The following is a 22,163-nucleotide window of genomic DNA, read 5'->3' as shown; positions in this document are numbered from 1 at the left end:
GTTCAAACTCAGTGCCTCTTTGCTTGACATCATGGGAAAATCAATACAAATTGTAGACCTCCACAAGTCTGGTTCATCCTTGGGAGCAATTTCCAAATGACTGAAGGTACCGTACCATGTTCATCTGTACAAACAATAGTACACAAGTATAAATACCATGGGACCACGCAGCCGTCATACCACTCAGGAAGGAGACGCGTTCTGTCGCCTAGAGATGAACGTACTTTGGTGCGAAAAGTGCAAATCAATCCCAGAACAACAGGAAAGGACCTTGTGAAGATGCTGGAGGAAACGGGTACAAAACAGTATCTATATCCACAGTAAAACAAGCCCTATATCGACAAAACCTGAAAGGCTGCTCAACAAGGAAGAATCAATTTCTCCAAAACCGCTATATAAAAGCCAGACTACGGTTTGCAACTGCACATAGGGACAAAGATTGTGCTTTTTGAAGAAATGTCCTCTGGTCTGATGAAACAAAAATAGAACTGTTTGGCCATAATGACCATCATTATGTTTGGAGGAAAAAGGGGGAGGCTTGCAAGCCGTATAACACCATCACAACCATAATGCACGGGAGTGGCAGCATCATATTGTGTGGGTGCTTTGCTGCAGGTGGGACTGGTGCACTTCACAAAATAGATGGCATCATGAGGGAGGAAAAGTATGTGGATATATTGAAGCAACATCTCAAGACATCAGTCAGGAAGTTTAAGCTTGGTCGCAAATGGATCTTCCAAATGGACAATGACCCCAAGCATACTTCCAAAGTTGTGGCAAAATGGCTTAAGGACGACAAAGTCAAAGTATTGGAGTGGCCATCACAAAGCCCTGAACTCAATCCTATAGAAAATTTGTGGGCAGAACTGAAAAAGCGTGTGCGAGCAAGGAAGCCTACAATTCTGACTCAGTTACACCAGCTCTGTCAGGAGGAATGGGCCAAAAATCACCCAACTTATTGTGGGAAGCTTGTGGAAGGCTAACCAAAACATTTGACCCAAGTTAAACAATTTAAAGGCAATGCTACCAAATACTAATTGAGTGTATGGGGCGTGGCCCGTCAGGAAGTCCAGGATCCAGTTGCAGAGGGAGGTGTTTAGTCCCAGGGTCCTTAGCTTAGTGATGAGCTTTGAGGGCACTATGGTGTTGAACTCTGTGCTGTAGTCTATGAACATCATTCTCATGTAGGTGTTCCTTTTGTCCATGTGGGAAAGGGCAGTGTGGAGTGCGATTGAGATTGCGTCATCTGTGGATCTGTTGGGGCGGTATGCGAATTGGAGGGGGTCTAGGGTATCCGGAGGGTGCTGTTGATCTGAGTCATGACCAGCCTTTGAAAGCACTTCATGGCTACCAACATGAGTGCTACGGGGCGGTAGTCATTTAGGCAGGTGACCTTCGCTTCCTTGGGCACAGGCACTATGGTGGTCTGCTTGAAACATGTAGGTATTACAGACTTGGTCAGGGAGAGGTTGAAAATGTCAGTGAAGACACTTGCAGTTGGTCCGCACGTGCTTTGAGTACACGTCCTGGCCGTCTGGCCCCGCAGCTTTGTGAATGTTGACCTGTTTAAAGGTCTTGCTCACATCGACTACAGAGAGCGTTATCACACAGTCGTTCAGAACAGCTGGTGCTCTTGTGCATGCTTCAGTGTTGCTTGCCTCGAAGCGAGCATAAAATACATCTAGCTCGTCTTGTAGGCTCGCGTCTCTGGGCAGCTCACGTCTAGATTTCCATTTGTAGGCCCTAATATTTTTCAGATGCTAGATGTGGATGTTGCCTGTAATCCATGGCTTCTGGTTGGGATATTTACGCACGGTCACTGTGGGGACGACGTTGTCGATGCACTTATTGATGAAGCCGGTGACTGATGTGGTATACTCCTCAATGCCATTATGTGATTCCCGGAACATATTCCAGTCTGTGCTAGCAAAACAGTACTGTAGAGTAGCATCCATATCATCTGACAACTTCCGTATTGAGCGAGTCACTGATACTTCCTGCTTTAGTTTTTGCTTATAAGCAGATTTGCAGATGGTCAGATATGCAAAATGCAGGGTGGGGGAGGGCTTTGTATGCATCTCTGTGTGTGGAGTAAAGGTGGCCTTGAGGTTTTTTTCCTGTGGTTGCATATGTGACATGCTGGTAAATATTTTGTAAAACTGATTTAAGTTTGCCTGCATTAAAGTCCCCGGTCACTAGGAGAGACGCTTCTGGATGAGCATTTTCTTGTTCGCTTTTGGCCTTTTTGAGTTGGTTGAGTGCGTTATTAGTGCCAGCATCAGTCTGTGGTTGTAAATAGACGGCTATGAATAATATAGATGAAAACTCTCTTGGTACATAGTGTGGTCTTCAGCTTATCATAAGGTACTCTACTTTAGGTGGGCAATACTGTACCTTGAGGCTTTTTTAATATTAGGCATCGCTCACCAGCTATTATTGACAAATAGACAAACACCCCCACCCCTCGTCTTACCAGACGTATCTTCTCTGTTCTGCAGGTGCATGTAATATCCCGCCAGCTATATTATCCGTGTTGCCATTCAGCCACGACTCGTTGAAACATAAGATATTACAGTTTTTAGTGTCCCGTTGGTAGGATTGTAGCGTATACATTTTATTTTCCAATGATTGCACGTTAGTCAGTAAAACGGATGGTAGTGGGAGTTGACTCACTCGCGTACAGTTTCTCAGAAGGCAGCCCGATCTGCGCTCCATTTCCTCCGTCTTTTCTTCACGCAAATGACGGGGATTTGGCCCTGTTCCCGGGAAAGCAGTATATCCTTCTCGTCGGACTTGTTAAAGGAAAAAGCTTCTTCCAGTTCGAGGTGAGTCATCACTGTTCTGATGTCCAGAAGTAATTTTTGGTCATAAGAGATGGCACCATCAACATTATTCACAAAATAAGTTTAAAAAAAAAAAAGTTACAAACAATGCAAAAAAACGAACAAATTAGCACAGTTGGTTAGGAGCATGTAAAATGTTTGCTATCCTCTTCGGCGCCATCTTACCACGACACAACTGATCGACTCAAATACATTAAGAAGGAAAGAAATTCCACAAATGAACTTTTAACAAGGCACACCTGTTAATTGAAATGCATTCCAGGTGTCTACCTCATGAAGCTGGTTGAGAGAATGCCAATAGTGTGCAAAGGGTGGCTACTTTGAAGAATCTCAAATATATTTTGATTTAACAGTCTTTTGGTTACTACGTGATTCAGCTCCACTAAAACCCTCCCATCTATCTCTGAACAGCATCCAGTTTTGATTTCTATTTGCCATATATTTTTCAACTGTGCTGTGATGTTTCACAAAAGTTCTGAACCTTTCTATTCTCATAGATTCTACAGATTGTAAATTAAAGATACAATTTTTGCTAAGAGTATTATTATATTATTGATCGATTGACTATGAATTTTCAAATCCCCCAGCAGTGCTATTTGCAGAGTTTGCTCCAGGTAAGTGTTGCAATTTTTCAGTCATTCCTGAAACTGCGACCAAAAACAAGCTACATATGGGCAAAACAAATTATCTAATGATTCTGTCTCTTCGCAGCAAAATCTGCAGAGCTGGGATGTTTGTACCCCCCATTTATTTAACATTCTATTGGTTGCAAGAATTTTGTATTATAATTTTATTGAAAAATGAAGTATAGTCACTATTAGTTTTTTGAATTATACTCAATGGTAACCTGATTTAATGCGTAATTTCGCTGACTGATCTGTTATCCTCTCTCCTGTCCAGGGTTTGCTGACGTCGGGCGTGGAGTTTGAGGCCCTGCCTGCTGCCCTGTCTCTCCCTGCGGAGTCTGGGCTCTACCCCGTCACCCTGGTGGGGGTCCCACGCACCGCAGGCAACATCAACGTCAACGGTGAGTCTAGCACAACTTTACCCGTACAAATGAACACTGCTTACACAGGAAAGAGCATCATTGAAATGGAGATGGCTTCCTCCCTGACAACTTACCTTTACCAAATACAAAGATTGGTTATTAATAGGCGTTCTTTTGATTAAATTATCAGTCATTTTGGGACAAATCATGTGCAGATTTTTCACTAAAATGTAAAAACATTGATGTGTGCCGTGTCGACCGGCAGACAGACCCCATGTTCTCTGCCTCCGTTCTTAAACAGGTTAAACGAGGACAAAGAGACATGTCAGTTCATCTCAGCTTTGTTAACCTCAGTAGCTTGTGATATTAGGGTAGCTTTAATTCCTATGATCTATATAGTCATTGAGTCTTAATCTTGCACTACAGTAATTGCCTGTAATTTTGTCCCCATGGTTACGACAAGTGACTTGATTGTCTTTCTCCAGAGGATGGGGTGGGGGTTAATTGTGTGTGTGGGGTTAATAGAGGAGGGTCTCAGGTTGTGTTGTAAACCTTTCTGATGTCACAACAGGAGCCCCAACTATAGACTCACAGCTCTGTTTGTCCCATTTATATGACATGAATAGGTGAGACTGTTTTCAACAGAGGATGATTGGGTAGAAATCCTTTATAAGTGTGTTCTCAATGTCAAGTTATTGCAGTGCTTGTTAGTCCTTGTTTTTTTAGGGCACTGACTTTTACCTCTCCTTTTCCCTACTGTCTGTAGGCTACCACACGTCAGTGTTTGGTGTGACCAGTGACTGTCTCCTGGACGGTCTACCCAGTGTGAGGACCAGTGGCTGTGTGGTGGAGGTCATTCCATCACTACCCCGTCTCCAGCTCAGCACCTCTCTACCACGGTGAGACACCCTCCTCCCTAACTCCTAAAAACTGCACCCGATGGAGCATCCAGCTAGGGAGCGGTAGGTACTCACTTTGCTTAGTCAGAGCCACTTTAAAATGAGTGACTGGTAGTGGAGTTTCTGGACCAAAAACACAACAAGCTCCCAACCGCATCTTGATACTTTTAGTTGGTGATAATTCACAGCCGCGGTCCCTAGACAGACCGTTCTCTTCACGGGCTCTTTTCTGCAAGACAGTCGTCCTACTTTTAAATGACCCACTGATACCTAAGAGGAACAGCTATGGAACCTGCTGGGACCTCTGTAATTACTAAGAACTGAAGTCATCGTTTATACCTTGATGATTTCAGGTTCTGTATCTTAGTAGTGAGAGAATGTTGGATAGATAGATATGCTTTCTCTTCAGCCTCGTCGCTTGCTGCTGGACAATAACATTACAAAAGACATAATTCAGAATAGGACCTTGCCGTGCTCATCCCAATCGTACTCTTTAGCTGTAATCTATCTCTCTCTCTCTCCATCCTCTTCCTTTTGTACCTCTTTCTTTCACTTCTGGTTCCCTTACCCAATAGCCAGGGCCGTGAATATGTGTGTTTCTTTATTTGTGTGTGTGAGTGCTTGCGCTCACGCTCAAGATAGCATCATGCAAGTGTGTGTGTGTGTAGATTTGCATGCAGTGCTGTGGTCAACATCAAGACTCAAAGTCTCAGACCCCCTGTGGAGCAGTGTGTCTAGACACACTATATGAATAACTTACAAAAAAAATATAGAAATCCGCTACATAGAGCGAGATCATGCTCAATGTCAATGAATTGATTGATATGTTGGCCCACCCCTCCAGTCAATAAAACACGTTCTTACCTTCCTGTGCGTCTCTCGCGATCTGAAGACATGTCTTTAACCCTTAACCGCCTGTGTGTCTCTCCAGATCTCAAGTAGTGATTCATGCTTTTTGAGGTCGGTTGGGTTTTGAAAAAATAAAAAATATATCACATTTTTCGTTTCCATTCTTTTTCAAACATTAAATGCATTATGTGGGTTGAATGCTGTAACACAGAATAAAACAATGAATGAAAACCCAGTGATTTCTCATTACTACTGATCACTTATTAACCATCATTTATTCACATGACTTTCATCAAATATTTTGGCTGCTGTGTATATTATTACATTTGTTTTATTTGACTATTATTTATTCCAAATCATCTCATCTCTACAGAGCTGCTGCCTATACCGTCTGACAAAATCACCGTTTGGTAGTTCTTCAAAGTAAATAAGGCTTTTATGACCGCTGAATACCAACTATGATCATGTATTTTCAGGTAGATATATCTCACGAAGCAACTGCTCTCTCTCCCTCTGCATTGCACGTCTTCTGTCTCTTCTCTTTCTCTTTCCCACACTAACCTAATGTAGCAGGCTTGAAAGAAACACAAACTGGACAAGTAGGCGCGCAATGGATTATGGTAATTGTAGTTTCCACGTTTTCTGCTCTAAACTATTTAGAATATTGTCCGGTTGGAAACTACAACTCCCTACTACATCGCATAGTTCGGGCTTAATCCAAATATCTCTAGAGAAACTGTGCATTGAGCTCACCAAAAAACAGATTGAAATGGAAACTAAATAAATGGAATTTAAATAATTGAAACGATGTCGGTCAATTAGTTGTTTAGAAAATGAACCAACATTTCGGTTAATCGCTCAGCGCTGTCTGAAGACATGTCTTAACCCTTAACCTCCTGTATCCCCGTCCAGGTCAGCCCACCCCCTCCGGCCCTCTAAAGAGGAGTTGTCCAGCAGTGTGTCTGTCCAGCTCTTTAACGGAGAGACCCAGCAGCTGATCATCACTCTGGAGAACATCGGCTCTGAAGACCTGGAGACACTGGAGGTCACCTCCAAGGCCTGCAATACTAAAGGTCAGGGTTCAGACAACACACACACAGTTTTTAAACCAGTGTTTCCTTTCATGTACTCTCCCTCCATCTGTGTCTGTCTCTCTCTTTCCCTCTCAATTCAATTCAAGGGGCTTTATTGGCATGGGAGACATGTGTTAACATTGCCAAAGCAGGTGAGGTAGATAATATACAAAAGTGAAATAAACAATAAAAAATGTACAGTAAACATTACACATACAGAAGTTTCAAAACAATAAAGCCTTTACACATGTCAGATTATATATACAGTGGGGCAAAAAAGTATTTAGTCAGCCACCAATTGTGCAAGTTCTCCCACTTAAAAAGATGAGAGAGGCCTGTAATTTTCATCATAGGTACACTTCAACTATGACAGACAAAATCCAGAAAATCACATTGTAGGATTTTTAATGAATTTATTTGCAAATTATGGTGGAAAATAAGTATTTGGTCACCTACAAACAAGCAAGATTTCTGGCTCTCACAGACCTGTACCTTCTTCTTTAAGAGGCTCCTCTGTCCTCCACTCGTTACCTGTATTAATGGCACCTGTTTGAACTTGTTATCAGTATAAAAGACAGCTGTCCACAACCTCAAACAGTCACACTCCAAACTCCATTATGGCCAAGACCAAAGAGCTATCAAAGGACACCAGAAACAAAATTGTAGACCTGCACCAGGCTGGGAAGACTGAATCTGCAATAGGTAAGCAGCTTGGTTTGAAGAAATCAACTGTGGGAGCAATTATTAGGAAATGGAAGACATACAAGACCACTGATAATCTCCCTCGATCTGGGGCTCCACGCAAGATCTCACCCCATGGGGTCAAAATGATCACAAGAACGGTAAGCAAAAATCCCAGAACCACACGGGGGGACCTAGAGAATGACCCGCAGAGAGCTGGTACCAAAGTAACAATGCCTACCATCAGTAACACACTACGCCGCCAGGGACTCAAATCCTGCTGTGCCAGACATGTCCCCCTGCTTAAGCCAGTACATGTCCAGGCCCGTCTGAAGTTTGCTAGAGAGCATTTGGATGATCCAGAAGAAGATTGGGAGAATGTCTTATGGTCAGATGAAACCAAAATAGAACTTTTTGGTAAAAACTAAACTCGTGTTTGGAGGACAAAGAATGCTGAGTTGCATCCAAAGAACACCATACCTACTGTGAAGCATGGGGGTGTTTTTCTGCAAAGGGACCAGGACGACTGATCCGTGTAAAGGAAAGAATGAATGGGGCCATGTATTGTGAGATTTTGAGTGAAAACCTCCTTCCATCAGCAAGGGCATTGAAGATGAAACGTGGCTGGGTCTTTCAGCATGACAATGATCCCAAACACACCGCCCGGGCAACGAAGGAGTGGCTAAGAAGCATTTCAAGGTCCTGGAGTGGCCTAGCCAGTCTCCAGATCTCAACCCCATAGAAAATCTTTGGAGGGAGTTAAAAGTCTGTGTTGCCCAGCAACAGCCCCAAAACATCACAGCTCTTGAGGAGATCTGCATGGAGGAATGGGCCAAAATACCAGCAACAGTGTGTCAAAATCTTGTGAAGACTTACAGAAAACGTTTAACCTCTGTCATTGCCAACAAAGGGTATATAACAAAGTATTCAGATAAACTTTTGTTATTGACCAAATACTTATTTTTCACCATAATTTGCAAATAAATTCATTAAAAATCCTACAATGTGATTTTCTGGATTTTTTTTTCTCATTTTGTCTGTCATATTTGAAGTGTACCTATGATGAAAATTACAGGCCTCATCTTTTTAAGTGGGAGAACTTGCACAATTGGTGGCTGACTAAATACTTTTTTTGTAACAATGTACAAATGGTTAAAGTACATAAAGGAAAATAAATAAGCATAAATATGGGTTGTATTTACAATGGTGTTTGTTCTTCACTGGTTGCCCTTTTCTTGCGGCAACAGGTCACAAATCTTGCTGCTGTGATGGCACACTGTGGAATTTCACCCAGTAGATATGGGAGTTTATCAAAATTGGATTTGTTTTCGAATTCTTTGTGGATCTGTGTAATCTGAGGGAAATATGTATCTCTAATATGGTCATACGTTGGACAGGAGGTTAGGAAGTGCAGCTCAGTTTCCACCTCATTTTGTGGGCAGTGTGCACATAGCCCGTCTTCTCTTGAGAGCCATGTCTGCCTACGGCGGCCTCTCTCAATAGCAAGGCTATGCTCACTGAGTCTGTACATAGTCAAAGCTTTCCTTAAGTTTAGGTCAGTCACAGTGGTCAGGTATTCTGCCACTGTGTACTCTCTGTTTAGGGCCAAATAGCATTCTAGTTTGCTCTGTTTTTTTGTTAATGCTTTCCAATGTGTCAAGTAATTATCTTGTAGTTTTCTCGTGATTTGCTTGGGTCTAATTGTGCTGCTGTCCTGGGGCTCTGTGGGGTCTTTTTGTGTTTGTGAACAGAGCCCCAGGACCAGCTTGCTTAGGGGACTCTTCTCCAGGTTCATCTCTCTGTAGGTGATGGCTTTGTTATGGACGGTTTGGGAATCGCTTCCTTTTAGGTGTCACGTGGAGCAGAACAGTTGAACCCAAGAGCAGACTGAGACGAGGAGACTGGGATGAGGTAACCAAGGTATTCATTGAAACACAAGGGGGGGGGGGTAATTGAGTGCAGGCCAGGGGAAGCTTGGGCGGGTTGCCGGAAACCAGGTGCGGAGGCTGAGGCTGGAGGGAGAGGTGTTGGGACAGGGTAAGCCGGTCCGGAGGAGAAAACAAGGGAGCGTAGAGTGGGGAATCCAGGACAGAGAAGCAGGACTGACAAGAAGTTGGACTGGAGACAGGGACCAGAGTCAGAGCGGGCAGAACTGTAGCGGAGAGGAAAATGGCGTCAGGCAAGGGAAAACAGGCACAACAGGAACAAACAGCTAGAAACATGGACTGACTGGGCAGAGATTAAGTTCTGGATGTGGCAGGACTGAGTATATGTAGAGGTATTGATTATGGAATAGGTTGCAGCTGGTGGGGATCTGCTCTGAATCCAGCACACCTGTCTCCACCCACACACACACACAGAGATAGAGGGAGAGAGCACCGGGGGAGTTGCAGCAGGTGAAAGAGACTGGATGAACACTAAAGGGCGTGGCAGGAGCAGATGTGACATTGTGGTTGTAGAATTTAATGGCTCTTTTCTGGAGTTTGATAATTAGCAGGTATCTTTTGCCAGATCCTAATTGGTATTTTATGTTCCTTTTGATGGCAAGGAATGCCCTTCTTGCCTTGTCTCTCAGCTCGTTCACAGCTTTGTGGAAGTTACCAGTGGCGCTGATGTTTAGGCCAAGGTATGTATAGTTTTTTGTGTGCTCTAGGGTGACTGGACCTTTTTTGGAACACCATTATTTTGATCTTACTGATATTTAGTGTCAGGGCCCAGGTCTGGCAGAATCTGTGCAGAAGATCTAGGTGCTGCTGTAGGCCCTCCTTGGTTGGTGACAGAAGCACCAGACCATCAGCAAACAGTATACATTTTATTTTACCTTTATTTAACTAGGCAAGTCAGTTAATAACAACAGTAGACATTTGACTTCAGATTCTAGTAGGGTGAGGCCGGGTGCTGCAGCCTTTTCTAGTGCCCTCGCCAATTCGTTCATTTGTACAGTTGAAGTCAGAAGTTCACATTCACCTTAGCCAAATACATTTAAACTCAGTTTTTCACAATTCCTGACATTTAATCCTAGTAAAAAATTCCCTGTTTTAGGTCAGTTAGGATCACCACTTTATTTTATGAATGTGAAATGTCAGAATAATAGTAGAGAGAATGATTTATTTCAGCTTTTATTTCTTTCATCACATCCCCAGTGGGTCAGAAGTTTACATACACTCAATTAGTATTTGGTAGCATTGCCTTTAAATTGTTTAACTTGGGTCAAATGTTTCGGTTAGCCTTCCACAAGCTTCCCACAATAAGTTGGGTGAATTTTGGCCCATTCCTCCTGACAGCTGGTGTAACTGAGTCAGGTTTGTAGGCCTCCTTGCTCGCACACACTTTTTCAGTTCTGCCCACAAATGTTCTATAGGATTGAGGTCAGGGCTTTGTGATGGCCACTCCAATACCTTGAATTTGTTCTCCAAAAAGTACAATCTTTGTCCCCATGTGCAGTTGCAAACCGTAGTCTGGCTTTTTATGGTGGTTTTGGAGCAGTGGCTTCCTCCTTGCTGAGCGGCCTTTCAGGTTTTGTCGATATAGGACTAATTTTACTGTGGATATAGATACTTTTATACCCGTTTCCTCCAGCATCTTTTCGAGGTCCTTTGCTGTTGTTCTGGGATTGATTTGCGCTTTTCGCACCAAAGTACGTTCATCTCTAGGAGACAGAACGTGTCTCCTTCCTGAGCGGTATGATGGCTGCGTGATCCCGTGGTGTTTATGCTTGCGTACTATTGGTTGTACAGATGAACGTGGTACCTTCAGGCATTTGGAAATTGCTCCCAAGGATGAACCAGACTTGTGGTGGTCTACAATTTTGTTTTCTGAGGTCTTGGCTGATTTCTTTTGATTTTCCCATGTTGTCAAGCAAAGAGGCACTGAGTTTGAAGGTAGGCCTTGAAATACATCCACAGATACACCTCCAATTGACTCAAATGTATGTAAACTTCTGACTCACTGGAATTGTGATACAGTGAAATAATCGATCTGTAAACAGTTGTTGGAAAAATGACTTGTGTCCTGCACAAAGTAGATGTCCTAACCGACTTGCCTAAACTATAGTTTGTTAACAAGAAACCTGTGGAGTGGTTGAAACACGAGATTTAATGACTCCAAACTAAGTATATGTAAACTTCTGACTTCAAATCAAATTTTATTTGTCACATACACATGGTTAGCAGATGTTAATGCGAGTGTAGCGAAATGCTTGTGCTTCTAGTTCCGACAATGCAGTAATAACCAACAAGTAATCTAACTAACAATTCCAAAACTACTGTCTTATACACAGTGTAAGGGGATAAAGAATATGTACATAAAGATATATGAATGAGTGATGGTACAGAGCAGCATAGGCAAGATACAGTAGATGGTATCGAGTACAGTATATACATATGAGATGAGGATGTAAACAAAGTGGCATAGTTAAAGTGGCTAGTGATACATGTATTACATAAGGATGCAGTAGATGATATAGAGTACAGTATATACGTATGCATATGAGATTAATAATGTAGGGTATGTAACATTATATTAGGTAGCATTGTTTAAAGTGGCTAGTGATAAATTTGACATCATTTCCCATCAATTCCCATTATTAACGTGGCTGGAGTTGAATCAGTGTCAGTGTGTTGGCAGCAGCCACTCAGTGTTAGTGGTGGCTGTTTAACAGTTTGATGGCCTTGAGATAGAAGCTGTTTTTCAGTCTCTCGGTCCTCGCCTTCTGGATGATAGCGGGGTGAACAGGCAGTGGCTCGGGTGGTTGTTGTCCTTGATGATCTTTATGGCCTTCCTGTAACATCGGGTGGTGTAGGTGTCCTGGAGGGCAGGTAGTTTGCCCCCGGTGATGCGTTGTGCAGACCTCACTACCCTCTGGAGAGCCTTACGGTTGTGGGCGGAGCAGTTGCCGTACCAGGCGGTGATGCAGCCCGCCAGGATGCTCTCGATTGTGCATCTGTAGAAGTTTGTGAGTGCTTTTGGTGACAAGCCGAATTTCTTCAGCCTCCTGAGGCTTCTTCACGATGCTGTCTGTGTGAGTGGACCAATTCAGTTTGTCTGTGATGTGTATGCCGAGGAACTTAAAACTTGCTACCCTCTCCACTACTGTTCCATCGATGTGGATAGGGGGGTGTTCCCTCTGCTGTTTCCTGAAGTCCACAATCATCTAATTAGTTTTGTTGACGTTGAGTGTGAGGTTATTTTTCTGACACCACACTCCGAGGGCCCTCACCTCCTCCCTGTAGGCCGTCTCGTCGTTGTTGGTAATCAAGCCTACCACTGTTGTGTCGTCCGCAAACTTGATGATTGAGTTGGAGGCGTGCGTGGCCACGCAGTCGTGGATGAACAGGGAGTACAGGAGAGGGCTCAGAACGCACCCTTGTGGGGCCCCAGTGTTGAGGATCAGTGGGGTGGAGATGTTGTTGCCTACCCTCACCACCTGGGGGCGGCCCGTCAGGAAGTCCAGTACCCAGTTGCACAGGGCGGGGTCGAGACCCAGGGTCTCGAGCTTGATGACGAGCTTGGAGGGTACTATGGTTTTGACTGCCGAGCTGTAGTCGATGAACAGCATTCTCACATAGGTATTCCTCTTGTCCAGATGGGTTAGGGCAGTGTGCAGTGTGGTTGAGATTGCATCATCTGTGGACCTATTTGGGCGGTAAGCAAATTGGAGTGGGTCTAGGGTGTCAGGTAGGGTGGAGGTGATATGGTCCTTGACTAGTCTCTCAAAGCACTTCATGATGACGGAAGTGAGTGCTACGGGGCGGTAGTCGTTTAACTCAGTTACCTTAGCTTTCTTGGGAACAGGAACAATGGTGGCCCTCTTGAAGCATGTGGGAACAGCAGACTGGTATAGGGATTGATTGAATATGTCCGTAAACACACCGGCCAGCTGGTCTGCGCATGCTCTGAGGGCACGGCTGGGGATGCCGTCTGGGCCTGCAGCCTTGCGAGGGTTAACACGTTTAAATGTCTTACTCACCTCAGCTGCAGTGAAGGAGAGTCCGCATGTTTTCGTTGCAGGCCGTGTCAGTGGCACTGTATTGTCCTCAAAGCGGGCAAAAAAGTTATTTAGTCTGCCTCGGAGCAAGACATCCTGGTCCGTGACTGGGCTGGTTTCCTTCTTGTAGTCCGTGATTGACTGTAGACCCTGCCACATGCCTCTTGTGTCTGAGCCGTTGAATTGAGATTCTACTTTGTCTCTGTACTGATGCTTAGCTTGTTTGATAGCCTTGCGGAGGGAATAGCTGCACTGTTTGTATTCGGTCATGTTACCAGTCACCTTGCCCTGATTAAAAGCAGTGGTTCGCGCTTTCAGTTTCTCACGAATGCTGCCATCAATCCACGGTTTCTGGTTAGGGAATGTTTTAATCGTTGCTATGGGAACGACATCTTCAACGCACGTTCTAATGAACTCGCACACCGAATCAGCGTATTCGTCAATGTTGTTATCTGACGCAATACGAAACATATCCCAGTCCAAGTGATGGAAGCAGTCTTGGAGTGTGGAGTCAGCTTGGTCAGACCAGCGTTGAACAGACCTCAGCGTGGGAGCTTCTTTTTTTAGTTTCTGTCTGTAGACAGGGATCAACAAAATGGAGTCGTGGTCAGCTTTTCCGAAAGGAGGGCGGGGCAGGGCCTTATATGCGTCGCGGAAGTTAGAGTAACAATGATCCAAGGTTTTTCCACCCCTGGTTGCGCAATCGATATGCTGATAAAATTTAGGGAGTCTTGTTTTCAGATTAGCCTTGTTAAAATCCCCAGCTACAATGAATGCAGCCTCCGGATAAATGGATTCCAGTTTGCAAAGAGTCAAATAAAGTTCTTTCAGAGCCATAGATGTGTCTGTTTGGGGGGGATATATACGGCTGTGATTATAATCGAAGAGAATTCTCTTGGTAGATAATGTGGTCGACATTTGATTGTGAGGAATTCTAAATCAGGTGAACAGAAGGATTTGAGTTCCTGTATGTTTCTTTCATCACACCATGTCTCGTTAGCCAAGGCATACGCCCCCGCCCCTCTTTATACCAGAAAGATGTTTGTTTCTGTCGGCGCGATGCGTGGAGAAACCCGCTGGCTGCACCGCCTCCAATAGCGTCTCTCCAGTGAGCCATGTTTCCGTGAAGCAAAGAACGTTACAGTCTCTGATGTCCCTCTGGAATGCTACCCTTGCTCGGATTTCATCAACCTTGTTGTCAAGAGACTGGACATTGGCGAGAAGAATGCTGGGGAGTGGTGCACGATGTGCCCGTCTCCGGAGTCTGACCAGAAGACCGCCTCGTTTCCCTCTTTTACGGAGTCGTTTTTTGGGTCGCCGCATGGGATCCATTCCGTTGTCCTGGTTGAAAGGCAGAACACAGGGTCCGCGTCGCGAAAATTATATTCTTGGTCGTCCTGATGGTGAGTTGACGCTGATCTTATATTCAGTAGTTCTTCTCGACTGTATGTAATGAAACCTAAGATGACCTGGGGTACTAATGTAAGAAATAACACGTAAAAAAACAAAAAACTGCATAGTTTCCTAGGAACGCGAAGCGAGGCGGCCATCTCTGTCGGCGCCGGAAATAAGAAGACTTCAACTGTATGTTGAAGTGGGTGGAGCTTAAGCTGCATCTCTGTCTCACCCCAAGGCCCTGTCTGAAGAAATGTGTGTTTTTTTTCCAACACTTGTTGTTTGTCTGCATGGATTTTATAATGTTGTAATTTTTTCCCCCAACGCCACTTTCCATCAATTGTTATAGCAGACCCTCATGCCAAATTGAGTCGAAGGCTTTTTTGAAATCAACAAAGCATGAGAAGACTTTGCCTTTGTTTTGGTTTGTTTGTCAGTTAGTGTATGCAGTGTGAATAAGTTGTCTGTCGAAAGATAATTTGGTAAAAAGCCAATTTGACATTTGCTCAGTACATTGTTTTCACTGAGGAAATGTACGAGTCTGCTGTTAATGATAATGCAGAGGATTTTCCCAAGGTTGCTGTTGATGCATATCCCACAGTAGTTATTGGGGTCAAATTTGTCTCCACTTTTGTGGATCAGTCTGATTGGGGTGATCAGTCCTTGGTTCCAAATATTGGGTGAAGATGCCAGAGCTAAGGATGTTGTTAGAGTTTTAGTATAGCCAATTGGAATTTGTTGTCTGTATATTTGATCATTTCATCGAGGATACCATCAACACCACAGGCCTTTTTGGGTTGGAGGGTTTTTATTTTGTCATGTAGCTCGTTCAAGGTAATTGGAGAATCCAGTGGGTTATGGTAGTTTTTAATAGTTGATTTGTATTTGATCATATGTTTTTGCTGTTAGTTCTTTGATATAGGGCCAAAAGGAATAGAGGAGTGGTTTACCCATACATCTCCATTTTGGATAGATAATTATTTGTTGTTGTTTGTTTAGTGTTTTCCAATTTTCCCATAAGTGGTTAGAGTCTCTGGATTCTTCATTTACATTGAGCTGATTTCTGACGTGCTGTTCTGTTTCCATGGCATTTCTGTATTGTTTTAGTGATTCACCATAGGGAAGGCGTAGACTCAGGTTTTCTGTGTTTTTGGTTGGACAGGTTTCTCAATTTCTTTCTTAGATTTTTACGTTCTTCATCAAACCATTTGTCAATGTTTTTGTCATTTGATTTGATAAGGATTCTGAGAGGTCAAGTATACTGTTTAGGTTTTCTAATGCCAAGTTTACACCTTCACTGTTACAGTAGAATGTTTTGTTCAGGAAGTTGTCTAAAAGGGATTGAATTGGTTGTTGCCTAATTGTTTTCTGGTAGGACTGCTCTCTCTCTCTCTCTCTGTCTCTCTGTCTCTCTCTCCCTGTCTCTCTCTCTCTCTCTCTACTCACAAAAGTTCCAAAAGAAAGACATTTTTGGGTCCGTGCCTGCAATGCCACTATACAACAATACATTAGTTACACTATAACAGTGCCCACAAACTGTTAGGGCCTACATAAAGCTGTCCCCAACAGCAGTCCCAACATCTTACCACTGCTTCACCTGGCTATCAGCGGAGCCTTGTCTGGCAGTGAAACAGTTCATCCAGCCACATTTACGTTCTTTATAAAAAAACATAGCTGATATATATATTTTTAATTGAACCTTTATTTAACTAGGCAAGTCAGTTGAACTGAGATGAGATGCAGTGCCTTAGACCGCTGCGCCACACGGGAGCTGACTTGCTTAAACAAATGTGGTTTCTAGTGACAATTGAGATGTACAAGCTATGGCATAAAGGGATGACAAGCGGATAAGAGGCAATCCGTAACTTCGATTAAGACATTAATGAGCGAGCTGGGACGGACATAGTCAATATAACTATTTGTTCAGCACTTTTGAAATATACAGTGACAGAATTTAGAACATGGGCCGTTCTTACAGTGCTCTCCCTGTAAACCAAGTCAGAACCGTAGGATAAATAAAGTGGGCATATAAGCAGACAATGAAAGCTCTTACAATATTTGATGATTACATTTCTCAAAAACAGGTATTAGGCTACATGTGCACCAATAAGTCAGAACAGTAGGCGAAATTAAGAGGGGAAAATAGATCAAATTATTAGGGTGAGGCACATGGGCTACTAACAGCTTACTACACAACATACACTTAGTATGACTTTCTTAGCTACAGTATATCTCTCTGGCATATTAAAAAATGTATGCAGCAGTATACAATACATTTTTGGACTCACCTTGTTGTGCTGTGCTCACTTGAACAGAAAGGTGGCGCGGCTGACCTTTGTTCGCAAATTCTGTCATCAAAGTCGGTTACGCAGGGTAGCCTAGTGGTTAGAGCGTTGGACTAGTAACCAGAAGGTTGCAAGTTCAAACCCCCGAGCTGACGAGGTACAAATCTGTCGTTCTGCCCCTGAACAGGCAGTTAACCCACTGTTCCTAGGCTGTCATTGAAAATAAGAATTTGTTCTTAACTGACTTGCCTAGTTAAATAAAGGTAAAAAAAATAATAATAATAAAATAAAATCTGGATTTATGGTGCTTTCTAGACTACTGGGAACTCGGGAAAAAAAGGTTGATTCATGATGACGTCAGTGATATTCAGGTCGTAGCTCTAGAAATAGGCTCAAGTTCCCGATTTCCTCTCAATAGCAAGGCTAGGCTCACTGAGACTGTACATAGTCAAAGCTTTCCTTTATTTTGGGTCAGTCACTCTTTACTTCTCTGTGTACCTCTCTCGTTGCCTCTCTCTGTACTTCTCACTGTATCTCTTTCTCACTCTCTCTGTACCTCTATCTTGCACTCTCTCTGTACCGCTCTCTCTGTACCGCTCTCTCTGTACCGCTCTCTCTGTACCGCTCTCTCTGTACCGCTCTCTCTGTACCTCTATCTTGCACTCTTTCTGTACCTCTCTCTCTGTACCTCTCTCTCTGTACCTCTCTCTCTGTACCTCTCTCTCTGTACCTCTCTCTGTACCTCTCTCTCTGTAACTCTCCCTCTGTACCTCTCTCTCTGTACCTCTCTACCTCTCTCTCTGTACCTCTCTATCTCTGTACCTCTCTCTATCTCTGTACCTCTCTCTCTCTCTGTACCTCTCTCTCTCTGTACCTCTCTCTCTCTGTACCGCTCTCTTTCTCTGTCCTTCTCTCACATGTATCCAGCTGACATCTGCAATATGTTCTGACAAAACATTGTACATCAACAGTTGTCACGTAGTTTGCTGTTGTCGCTGAGGATCCGCCTTAACTACAATATTTACTTTTGAGTGGTAAAACTGTAGTCTACCTGTGGTCCAGGGTTTGAATTGAAATGACCCACCCGCTCTGTCAGAGCTGTGGTTTACCAGTGGGCTTGTAGAGGGCTGCAATTCGACACACACACACCTTTCCTTTTGAAGTTGCCTAGGAAACTGATGTGATTAGCAAAATGGCTGTGGTATAAGTGGGAATGTGGAGTGGCTTGCCAGTACTGTGCTGATGTAGTACCTTACCAGCCTACACACACACACTCCTGTCCTTATTTCAACTGCAGCGATTACATGGTTGTACCACTGACTGCATGATTGTACTGCCTCCTGTGTTTAGACAGGGCTGTGGGAAGCAATCTGTCTTATGTGGAGAGAGTCCTCTGCTATTTTTTGAGTTTGATTTTAACATACAGTGCAGTCCTCACATTTTCAGCTTTCAGTTGAAGTCCTGGCTGTGAACTTATCTTGAACTTATCAAGGTGTTTCCTTGTGTTTGTGAATCACATTGAAAGAGTCACTTCTCTCGAACCAAATGGGAAATAATATTCAGTACACTACTCACCATAAAGTTGGCTGCAGTCTTATACTAACAAGTAGTGTTGATGTATTGGTTTGAAAGGGATCCAACCAGATATATTCTCAATGTATTAACAGTTTCTTAAAAGGCAATTTGTTATAACGCAACATTCTGCAGCATCGTCACGCCTTGGAGGCTAAAAGCATGAAGGATTATGACAAACCAAATCACTGTTGTCCAGAACTGCTAGCTGCACATCAACGTTAGAAAGAATGTTTTACACTTTCTTTGTCAGCTTGGGTGAAAAGCCAAGAGGCTTTTAAACGGATGATTGATTGTGTGTTCACTGTTCTCTCTGGAGGCAGAAACTCTGGATATGATGAAATTACAGAATTAACAAGTCTGTGTCCCAAATGGCACCCTGTTCCCTTTATAGTGCACAACGTTTGACCAGTAGTGCACGATATAGGGAATAGTGTGCCATGTCAGACACAGACAAAAATTGGAGTAGCGTAAGTGGAGGAAAGGAGCATCGTCTAATTTTCTTATTACTTCTAGTCATTAAGAAGCTCTGTGGTTTATTTCCCCAGAGGGGTTTAGTTTGGCACAGATCCTGGAACAGGTTTCCTTTGAGAGTTTGGCCATATATCATGCATGCAGCAGGAACAGATTTCATCTGATTTAGATGATATTCCTTAACTTTGGTCTGGGCGGATTGGATGGTTTTATGTCCTGGAGATGTTTGGATGAGCAGTCCCTGTTGACATGCCATTTGGTATTGAATGATTTCTAAAGCATGTGTAGGCTTCCTGAAAAAAAAAAGTCCCGAAGAGGCCTTACGCTGCCTTCCGGAAGTATTCACACCCCTTGACTTTTTTTGTCAACGATCTACTGTCAAAGTGGATGAAAAATTCTAACATTTGTGAAAAATAATTCAACACTAAAATATCTTGATGACATAAGTTTTCAACACGTTAGAACCCCTTTTGTCAGTGATTACAGCTGTGAGTCTTCCTGGGTAAGTCTGTTAAGAGCTTTCCACACCTGGATTGCACATTATTATTTTTTTAATTCTTCAAGCTCTGTCAAGTTGGTTGTAGAAAATTGCTGGACAGCCATTTTCAAGTCTTGCCATAGATAATCAAGTAGATTTAATTCAAAACTGTAACTCTGCCACTCAGCAACAGTCTTCTCGGTGAGCAAATGTACTGTAGATTTGGCATTGTGTTTTAGGTAGTTAATTGCTATGCCACATTTTTTGCGGTATTACTTTAGTGTGTAATCCTGTGACAAAAAAATATAAATGTAATCCATTTTAAATTCAGCCAAATTTGTCAAAAGTCAAGGGGTGTGAATACTTTCGGGAAGGCACTGTCGATTCTACTAGATGATATTATTGCATTTATGAGATGCTATTCTATTAGTTGATATGCTGATGTGAAAGGTATTCCATTATGGCCCAGCGGTGAGCGTTTCAGCTGCTGATTGTGGTGGAGGTGCTTGCAGGCTGAGCAGCCGCATTAGAAATATCTGTCCAAATACACTCAATCGGTTGACGTTGCTAACGGAAAGGACATGCAAGGCAAGGCTAGAGTCATTATTTGAATGGATTGAGACAAACTGTAGGCTAAGGCTACACATGTTCTCCTCCCACACACAGAGTCATTTGAACATTTTCTCTTGACAATGTGTCTCTCTTCCTACATTATGTGTTGTGATTTACACATGTACAGTTAACATTTCTTTGGTTCTGTCAATGGAATCAGTGAAAGGAGAGAGTGCCCCTCGTGCCTGTATAACAGCCCACATTGTCATGCAGTCAGAAATCCAGCAAGGAGTGATTATATTCACACAATTCACCTGAGAAATAACATCTCTATCTCTGTCGGGTTCATTTGGGGTCATAGTATTAGCAACACGTGTTCACTGCCCACCTGAGGAACTGTCTTTTCAGCCATCTATTTCCTGTGTTTGAGGGGTGAAAAATCTACTGTCACTTAAATCCTGCTGGATTGATTGCTATCACTTTACTCATCGCGGCTCTTTCATACTCGTGCTTGTGCCTATCGTTTTGTCCGGTTGAGTCATTTAATACAGTTGAAATGTTTAGAAAATTGAATGCACGGAAATGAAAGCAACTTGTGGAAAACGAACACTCAGATTATAACGATATTGTGTCTGATCTCGCAAACAATGTAACGTATGTTTAGATAGGTGTAATCTAGAGCCAAGCCTGTTGATTTGTATTCCTAGGGTATCCTGCTATTGACACAATAGTTGAATTATGCAACAGAACAACAGCAGTAAATGACGAGGCAGTCTAGACGGCCCAGGTAGGGTAGACAGAGAGTGTTTGGTGGTTTCAACCTTGTTCCACTCCTTTATGTTAATGTGTTCATATGCAAATACAGCCATTAATTTTTTTTTTTTTACAAATGAGGCACATATCTTTTTCTTTATTTAAATACCTGATACAATAAGAAACAGTTTATACACTATAAACGTATGTGGTCACCCCTTCAAATTAGTGGGTTTGGCTATTTCAGCTACACCCGTTGCTGACAGATGTCTAAAGTAGAGCACACCGCCATGCAATCTCCATAGACAAACATTGGCAGTAGAATGGCCCGAACTGAAGAGCTCAGTGACTTTCAACGTGGCACCTTTTCAAGAAGTCAGTTGGTCAAATTTCTGGCCTGCTGGAGCTGCCCCAGTCAACTGTAAGGGCTATTATTGTGAAGTGAAAACGTCTAGGAGCAACAACCTCTTAGCCACAAAGTGGTAGGCCACACAAGCTCACAGAACATGATCGGGAAGTGCTGAAGCGCGAAACGTGTAAAAATGGTCTGTCCTCAGTTGCAACACTCACTACCGAGTTCTAAACTGCCTCTGGAAGCAACGTCAGCACAATAAGTGTTCGTCGGGAGCTTCACGAAATGGGTTTCCATGGCCGAGCTGCCGCACGCACACAAGCCTTAGATCACCATGCACAATGCCAAGTGTCGGATGGAGTGGTGTTAAGCTCGCCACAATTGGACTCTGGAGCAGTGGAAATGAGTTCTCTGGAAGGATGAACCACGCTTCACCATCTGGCAATCCGACAGATGAATCTGGGTTTGGTGGATGCCAGGAGAACGCTACCTGCCTGAATGCATAGTGCCAACTGTAAAGTTTGGTGAATGATGAATAATGGTCTGTGGCTGTTTTTCATGGTTCAGCTAGGCCCCGTAGTTCCAGTGAAGGGATATCATAATACTACAGCATACAATGACATTCTAGATGATTCTGTGCTCCCAACAGTGTGGCAACAGTTTGTGGAAGACCTTTTCCTGTTTCAGCATGACAACGCTCCAGTGCACAAAGCAAGGTCCATACAGAAATGGTTTGTCAAGATTGATGTGGAATATCTTGACTGGCCTGCAGAGCCCTGACCTCAAATCCATCAAACATCTATAGGATGAATTGGAACGCCGGCTGCGAGCCAGGCCTAATTGCGTAAAACATCAGTGCCCGACCTCCTCTAATGCTCTCGTGGCTGAATGGAAGCAAGTCCCTGCAGCAATGTTCCAACCTCTAGTGGAAAGCCTTCCCAGAAGAATGGAGAATGTTTTAGCAGCAAAGGGGGGACCAACTC

The 22,163-nt window shown here is 43.4% G+C and overlaps 1 protein-coding gene across 3 annotated transcripts in view; it reads left to right on the top strand.

Moving 5' to 3' along the window:
* Positions 1–22,163, top strand: part of LOC112229318 (trafficking protein particle complex subunit 9-like) — a 319,826-nt gene that overhangs the window by 82,101 nt on the left and 215,562 nt on the right. For all 3 annotated transcript variants that reach the window (XR_006080512.1, XM_042310185.1, XM_042310184.1), the window contains 3 exons: positions 3,744–3,870; positions 4,598–4,730; positions 6,492–6,652. Coding sequence is in view for 2 of the 3 variants with exons in the window: in XM_042310185.1 (XP_042166119.1) it covers positions 3,744–3,870; positions 4,598–4,730; positions 6,492–6,652 (421 nt within the window). In the remaining variant the exon portion in view is untranslated. The remainder of the gene's footprint in view (positions 1–3,743; positions 3,871–4,597; positions 4,731–6,491; positions 6,653–22,163) is intronic.

The sequence above is a fragment of the Oncorhynchus tshawytscha genome, linkage group LG31, assembly GCF_018296145.1.
Source record: "Oncorhynchus tshawytscha isolate Ot180627B linkage group LG31, Otsh_v2.0, whole genome shotgun sequence".
Taxonomy (NCBI): domain Eukaryota; kingdom Metazoa; phylum Chordata; class Actinopteri; order Salmoniformes; family Salmonidae; genus Oncorhynchus; species Oncorhynchus tshawytscha.
Note: the sequence above shows the minus strand (reverse complement) of the source record. Positions and strands in the feature narration are given on the sequence as shown.